This window comes from Engystomops pustulosus, chromosome 7 (genome assembly GCF_040894005.1).
Source record: "Engystomops pustulosus chromosome 7, aEngPut4.maternal, whole genome shotgun sequence".
In the NCBI taxonomy this organism is placed as follows: Eukaryota; Metazoa; Chordata; class Amphibia; order Anura; family Leptodactylidae; genus Engystomops; species Engystomops pustulosus.
Window position 1 is genome coordinate 33,034,039 of NC_092417.1, and position 8,266 is coordinate 33,042,304.

The 8,266-nt window shown below is 41.6% G+C and overlaps 1 protein-coding gene across 4 annotated transcripts in view; it reads left to right on the plus strand.

Moving 5' to 3' along the window:
• The window catches only part of STRN3 (striatin 3), a 30,812-nt gene extending 23,529 nt beyond the window's left edge, over positions 1-7,283 (plus strand). For all 4 annotated transcript variants that reach the window (XM_072115397.1, XM_072115396.1, XM_072115398.1 and 1 more), the window contains 5 exons: positions 120-287; positions 495-635; positions 1,495-1,602; positions 1,770-1,856; positions 2,980-7,283. In XM_072115397.1, coding sequence (XP_071971498.1) covers positions 120-287; positions 495-635; positions 1,495-1,602; positions 1,770-1,856; positions 2,980-3,149 — 674 coding nt within the window. In that variant the 3' untranslated portion in view covers positions 3,150-7,283. The remainder of the gene's footprint in view (positions 1-119; positions 288-494; positions 636-1,494; positions 1,603-1,769; positions 1,857-2,979) is intronic.
• The last annotated feature ends 983 nt before the right edge of the window (positions 7,284-8,266 follow it).

Sequence of the window (8,266 nt, forward strand, 5' to 3'; positions counted from 1 at the left end):
AAGCAAAAAATTTGATTTCTATCTTTTTACATATGTGTTTTGGGAATAATGACAACCTTGAAGATGTCACATAGTGACTTTGTTTATTAACTGTACATTCATTACTGTCTGTCCCACAGATCCCAGTGTTCTCTCTGGCACTTTGGTTGGACACACAGACGCCGTATGGAGCTTGTCGTACAGTGGGGTTAAAGACAGATTGCTTTCTTGCTCCGCTGATGGAACGGTTCGGTTATGGAATCCACCAGAGAGTGTGCCATGTATTGGAACATACAATGGAAACAAAGGTAAGGAATAGAGCAGGAATAGCTCCCTTAGTTGGGTGACAGGTCTTAGATTGGTATATCAATTATCTTCCTTCTATAAGGGGGAAAGGTCAAAATGATTGACAGTGGTCCCTTTTTTTAAAAATTTAATGGTTGCTCCCATCTTTGGTGTTTTATGCTCAGTCTGTCCTGTTAATAAGTGAAATCCCTCTGGTTTGTCTCCCTCAGAACACGGCATCCCCACATCAGTGGATTTCATAGGATGTGACCCAGCCCATGCTGTGGCCTCTTTCACCTCTGGTTGTATTGTGATCTATGACCTGGAGACTTCCCAGTCCCTGCTGCAGTTGTCTCCACCTTCTGATTCTAGTAAGTATATGTTTAATTTTTTTTAGCTGTACACAAATTACTTTTTAGGCTCCTGGCACATAATATGGACGGATTTCCGGCCACGCCATTTGTGCCCGGATTTTGGTTCTCATAGAAGCTTATGGAGTCACGGTGTGGTGAGCACACATTTTCTCACTGACCGTGCACAGAAATATATGGGACATGTCCTATAGTTCGCCGTGCTACGGAGCTGGCCACTCGCTCCTCTATGGAGGGGAGAGGGGTGTGCAGCGCTCCTCTTTTGCGCGCGGATGTACGCTTCTTTGCGATGGGGGTAATGGCATTCCCTATTGGGTCAAAAATGCGTTCTGTTTAATTCATTTTCTGTACTGCTGCAGAAATGGAGGGGCGTACTATTATTTACAGCAGTCCCATGACTGGGTCATGGGTGGGCCATGGTCACTCCTATTTTGACCTATAGAGGCACCTATTGTGATGTCCATATGCCTCTAGGCCCATAGGCAACTATCATGTTGTCCTATGCCCCTCATGTGACTTTCCTGAAAAAAGGTTGTCCCAATATTGAGATCTAACTTCTGCAACACCCACAATCACAAAATTGGGAATCCTTATCCTCCTAATGGATGGGGTGATGGGCCGTGCTTGCGCTTTACTTCTCTGTTTGCTATCTATTGGATTGTCAGGGAGTTTAAATAACTCGACCACAGCAATAGAGAACAAGTGGATCCACTGGGTGCATGCATGATTTGTAAGTAAGCAGCGCCCCCATTTTCTCACTGGTGGAGGTCTTTTGGCTTCTGTTGGCCCCACGTAGGTTTGTGGGGTAGTTTGGCTACACTGCGGCAGACTTCTAAAACGATTCTCTCTTGTTTTACAGGTATCCCATTTAGTGGCCACATAAACAAGGTTGTGAGTCACCCCACTCTTCCTGTTACCATAGCTGCCTATGAGGATAGGCAAATCAAATTTTTTGACAACAAGTCTGGTGAGTTCCTCCTCTTATTGTGTTGTATGCTGTAAGACTGTTCACATCTGCATTGCTGATTTACCAAGGTCAATTACCAGAGCATGAAGGTGCACCAAGCATGGTGTCTGATGTGTTACTGGATAGTATAACCCTGTACAATGCACCAATGTGCCTTTATTTTACAGGGAAGACCATTCATGCAATGGTTGCTCACCTGGATGCTGTTACTAGCCTTGCAGTGGATCCCAATGGAATTTACCTAATGTCTGGAAGTAAGTGGTTTATGTATATATAATGTATACACTAATCATTGGAATTCCTGCATGTCTGGATGGCTGAGCTGTACAGAGTGTTCTGGTACTGGTTAACTACCCTATAAGCAATACTAAGAAAGGATAATATCTATACAATGTGTTATCCGATTCATATATGATCTGAAGAGAAATAAAATTCATGCTAGACTTGTTGCTCTCCTATTGCTATTTGGAAGATGAGATTCTCTACTTTAAAGGAAATCTACCATCAAAATCCATCATGATAAACCAGGGACATTACTCATAGATCCCGGCACCGGGACTGTAGTAATCTTCTTATTTGTTATCCATGGTCTCCTTCCTTCTAAAATCAACTATTATGCTGTAGCTGCAAAGGCTGTTACCATGTGTAGGAATGTTCCCCTCCCCACTGTGTGAGATTACTGTAGGCAGAGGGAGGGAAGTGCTGAGGGAGAGACCCAGAAGGGCTCTGCTATGACCTCCTACTTTCATTATCATTATTTGAAAAGTTGATTTTAGAAGGAAGGAGGCCATAGATAACAAATAGAAGATGATTACCACAGTCGCCATGCCTGGACCGATGATCCCTGGTCTCTCATGTTTTGGTTTTGATGGTAAATTTCTAGGTACTATACAACCTAAAATAGAGGTGGAATTCAGATGCCCCAAAAAGTTACTCATCACCCTAGGGCAGTGGTGGCACTGGTGCCAGAGTTAGCACTCAGAGACCTTACTGTCGGCACATGGGCAGTCTCCAAGGACACAGACTGCCTCAGACTCCAGGAAGGTGCCATGTCTGGCTAAGTAGTGCCCTGCTATTTTAAAGTGACCCATCCTGTGCTGTATGGTCCTATCCGAAGAGTGAGAAGGCGTGGACAGGGTCGTATTGGAGCTCAAAGTTTCTGGTAGCAATAAGTTTGGAAAAAGCTAGTGTGTTTTGGATCTTATTTTGGGCATTCGATCTCTAAAAAGTTCACCATCACTGCCCTAGGGGGTGTGGCGGGAAGTTTAGTGGGGTAAAAGCTGGTGACTGCTCCTTGTTTCTGCATGGAGCTATAATAAGGTAAAGGTCACAGTTTTTTGTTACTACTGCAGTCTCTTACGTCCTTCCGTCTTGCAGGCCACGACAGCTCAATTCGCTTGTGGAATCTGGACAGCAAGACCTGCGTGCAGGAGATAACCGCCCACCGCAAGAAGTTGGACGAGTCGATATACGACGTTGCCTTTCACCCATCCAAAGCGTTCATTGCCAGTGCTGGAGCCGACGCCCTGGCTAAGGTCTTCGTGTGACCCTTCTACACCCGTCCCCCTGTTGCTTACACCGTGCCCACAAGTGCACTTTGGAACAAACATTACAGTCACTTGTGGTATTTAAACGAGTTCTTACAACATCACTGCCAAGAGGAATGATCTCCTGCGCTAACACTACACGATGGCTCCTTCTGCAGGATGGGGGAGATACTGGTTACCGCACAGCCGGCGCTACACCCCCCCTCCCTTCATCTTGTCATTTATCAGGACGGGCCCCCTCCAGGGCTTTATTACTGTACTCTTACCCTCTTACACAGTAACCAGTATTCACAGCCCCTGCAGAGGGTGTCTGTCCTGTATTATATATACTATAAATAGGTCCTTTCTTCTACAATGCATACGGGGGAAAAAAAACATTTGAATTTTAATTTTTTTTTGCAATTTATTATTTTTTTGTTTGCGCCTTGTACTTACGACTTTCAGGTCCTGGGTGCACCAGTATTGTGAATGAAGAGCTCGACTAACACGTGGGTTACACAGAGCTGCTTATCAACCATTGAATATACCGTTGTATATTCATACACAGTTACAATGCAATAGCGGAAAAAACATAATCCCCCACCTTCTTTCCCAAAAAATATTCCCCCTGGAACTTAGAGAAGCGAGGAAGCTTCATCCACACGATTCTACCCAGTTCGGAATGCAATACCGCGATGAAGCGCCGGCTCGTCGTGTTCAAGGTGGGCTTTGTACCACGCAGTGTCCGGCTGCCAATGAAGGGATTTTACTTTTTTTTTTTTTCCCTTCTCTCTTTTCTTGGACAGTGCTAGTGTGTTACTATATATACATATATTTTTTTTAACATTAGTCCTGCGTATATATATATACAGGTTTTGGCCTAACTATTGGTTTTTTTTTTGCTTTGTCACAAGAGTTGCAGTGTTTTTATCAGGGTTCGTACAGACCCGAGAATGAAATTAATTTTAATGTTTGATTTTTTGTTATAATTTCATATTATCATTTTCCCCCTTTCCTTAAAACCACATTTGTCCTTTTTTTTGTAATTTTTTTTTTTTTTTAGATATATATATTATATATATATTTTTTCTCCTTAATGTACTTTGGATCCCTTTATAAAGTCGGTGACGCTGCCAGAAGGTCTGGCGTTAGAGCGGGTTAAACACAGCTGCGTGGTTACACACTAACTAGGTCCTTTTTGATTTTCTTCTCTCTTAAAGTGGAACCTGTTATGCTAAAATTGTGGTCCAACTTGGAAAGGAGGAGAAGAGCAGACTGATGTGACTTTGTACTGAAAAGATTCAGTATGATGTCATTTTTCTTTCACTCCTGTCTCGAGTTTTAACAAAGTTTGTGGATAGCAGAAGTACTGTGAGTGTGTATATATGAAGAATACCATGGTTTACAGTCATTATATGACTTGTAGTAGTCTCCTCTCTGCAGTCTGTATGTGTAATTTGCAGTTTTCTCATAGCTGGAGATATAGCTGCTTTGACTCACTGCATCCTCTCCCCTCTCTATAGAACCTCCTTTGCAGGATGCCTGTATTTTGTAATCCTCTGTGTTGATGGGTGGAGATGTAGCTGTTATGATTTACAGCACCCCCTCCCATCTCCATAGAGCTGCTCTGCAGGATGCCTGTATTTTGTTTTACTCCGTGCTGATAGGTAGAGATCTAGCTGCTGTGACTCACTGCACCCCCTCCCCTCTCCATAGAACTGCTCTGCAGGATGCCTGTATTTTGTAATCATCTGTGCTGATGGTTGGTGATGTAGCTGCTGTGAATCTCAGCTCCACTTCTCCTCATCTATATAATATGACACCTCAGTAAGCTTCTATCTGGTTACTAGCAAGACACAATTCAGCAGAGATTTCGGAGGGAATAGCAGATTATAAAGGAGTAAACAAGCCAAAGTAAGTGGAGAAAGAAGCAATTTCCTTTTAAGATGAGAAATATTGTTGTAATACTAAAAGTATTATACCATTCATTTTATGCAAAGTTAGTTGAAAAGTTAGCGACCAAGTTAGTCTAGTGGGAGGTCCTACTTGGTGATTGACAGCTATATCATTACGCACCCTAGTACAAGGAAGAATGTTGATTACCGTGTAGGTCCGCCCACTTGACTCAGCTCCTCCTCCTCCATATAACGGTGCCCAATGTTGGCTGTGATAGGTTCCCTTTATCTGTCAAGAGAGGCGGTCCCATATAGTTTTTTTTTTTTAATCGCTCCTCCGCCCCTTTTTAACAATTGCAACATTCTATCACTGTGTGATATTTTGTATGTTTACTTTATTTACGAGTTAATTTATCCAGGTTTTTCCCCGAATCCTGCTCAGTTACAACGGCTTAATGTTATTTATTTCAGCTTTATATTTGTTTCTTTTGTTCATGCAACACAGGACTTGCATTATTTGTGGGACACGAACAGAATTTTTTTTTTTTTTTTTAAAGAATGACCGATGGCCTTTATTTACTTTGTTCTACGATAGGATATTTAAAATCAGGAGCTTTTTTTTTTTTTTTTTCTCCCACCTCCCCCTGCCGGGCTTAGATACTACACCGAGCAAGGATGATACTAAACTATGACATATTCTTGCTCTGTGGCAAATTTTGCACCTTAAAGAGAACCTGTCATGAGATTTTTTTTTTTTAACACCATTATGTGACCTGTTTTTAGTAGTATTTTACTGGTCCTGGAAGATAAAAAATAAAATAAAAATGAATGCCCATGTTGGAAGGAAGGCTCATTACACATGAGTGAGTTTCGATGCATCTGGCTGGAACATCTGGACTGATTGGTGGGCAACCGGAACTGATCTCAGCCGGTTCCGTTCCGTTTGCTCCGCGTTCAACATTCCAAGTCAAACTCATTCATGTGTAAGTGTTCTAAAGGAGGTGGAGATGCTGGATGGGGTCAAATCATGTCCTAACTACCAACAACCCTCCCCCCCAACATCACCAATCAGATTGAGATCCCTGGGGATCGGGAACTTTGTCACAAATGTGTCCGAAACAAGTGCACCCTGAGGAACCTGCACATGCTCTGATTGTGTATCCAAGGGGTAAGTATATCATGAAAGTACAAGACAATGATTATTATTATTAAATAATTTATAATAATATAATGTGAATTGAAACATGAACTTAGTTGGGCTTGTGCTAAGTTCCCTTTCCTTGGGGAGAGGTGAAACCAACCTGGACAACTTGACTTTGACTTCCGCAAACCTCCAGTCCCAGGTCAGGTAATTGGGAGAAGAGGCATCAAGAAAAAAATAAATAGTAGGTGGGGCTACGAAGAATGTTTTTAGAAACAATATTATCTAAACAGATTGATACCATCGTGGAGGGAAAAAAATTCTTCCAACAGGTTCCTTTTATATTAAATTTTTTTTTTTTTCTCACTTTAATCTCCTCATCTGTTACTTCTCGCGTCTCCTGATTTGTCGTCGTCGTCTTCTACATCATTTTTTTTTTTTCTTTCTTTTAAGCTTTATTTAGTTTCCGGTATTGACAAAACGATTTTTCATTTTTGTGTTATGCATGACTAAAAAAAAAATAAATCTATTTCACCTTTTTTTTTTTTTTTTCTGGTCTTCCACAAAAAAAGGAAAAAAAAAAATCTGGCGAGTTTGCGCGTTTTTTTTGTAAGGGTTTTTTTTTGTTTGTTTTACAGACTGCAAATCGACAAAAATTTTTAAGATTGTACCACGGAAAAAAAAATAAAAAATCAGTACAGTTGTTGAAAAATAATGTATATAAAATGCATATAATAAATATTAAATGGCGTACCTGTATACACTTGCATTGATTGACACCTCCTGATGACGGCAGAGCAGGTAACGAGATATTTTTGTAAATAATTTCTATATTTGTTAATATGAAGCTTCTCGTTTGGGGTGGGGGGGGGGGGGAGACTATTACTATGGTGTATTTATGTTACCTCCGCATTAACTAGCCTAGCGTAGTGCTGTTTTATATAGATGAAATGATGCAGAAAAGTCTATATTTTTATTTTATTCTTGAAATAAACTTCCTGCATGTCATGATGAAAACCCTTTGGATCCTTAAGAGGCGCTAACCACGAGGAGAAAAAAAAATAATACCTTTCCTTTCCATTTTGAGAAACACAAAAAAAAATAAAAATTTCTAACATTTTTAGTGCCCATTTTTTCTAATTTTCTGTGCAGTTCTTTTTGGTTTACGCACAATTGAAGTTTTAAAGGGGTTGTTGAAAAACAAACAAACAAAAAAAAAAATACTATGGCTGCTTCCTTCCTTCCTTCCGTACCACACGTGACTGGTGGTATTGCAACTGAGCTCCATTCTTCTCTATACAGCTGTAATAACCCGCACCAACCATGGCAGGTGTGCCGCTGTTATTTTTTTTTGGGGGGGGGGGGGGTTGTGTGTGTGTGGAGTTAAGCATCTGTGATTTTCAACTCCTTTTCAAGGGTTTTTTTCCACAATGTAAATTTTGATTTGTTCTCTAGTATAGATCATCCAGATGAGTAAGGGGGGCATGACACTCCTGCTAAAAAGTGTACAGTGGCTGTGCTTGGTATTGCAGCTCAACACCGTTCACTTCAATGGAAATGAACTGGAAGCAGCCCATTGACATGATGTAATGAGTCTGAGGAGCTCACTGAAGCATTATTGAAGTGGCCCACTGATGAAGGTGGAAGTTCTGGAACTTGCAATACCCGGGATGTGGCTTTGAAAAGTTACTATAGTGCAGAATGTAATTGCCCAGGTGGCTTTGACCCCCTGGTTTAGAGGGATGGTTCTGTACGACAATAGGTGCGCTGCTCTGTTCCAGTTCCTTATTTAATGCCTTTTATAGGTCATGTGTATCACAGCCTGAGGGGGTGGGGGAATGAGGGAGCTGATTTCTCTTCAGAGAGTTTCGTACATTCGACGTCTCTCTTGGCTCCTGCTTCTCCACCTCACCCTTAGAAATTCTCTTCAGCGAGTCCCACACAGCCAATGTCTTTCTCAACTCATGTATTCCCCCCACCTTCAGGAATTCTCTTCAATCAGTCTTATTCAACATCCCCCCCCCCATCCTTCAGGAATTCTAGTGCTGGCCTCTTCTTCTGACTCTGGAGCTGCAGCATAAATGTTTCAGGTGACGACGTTG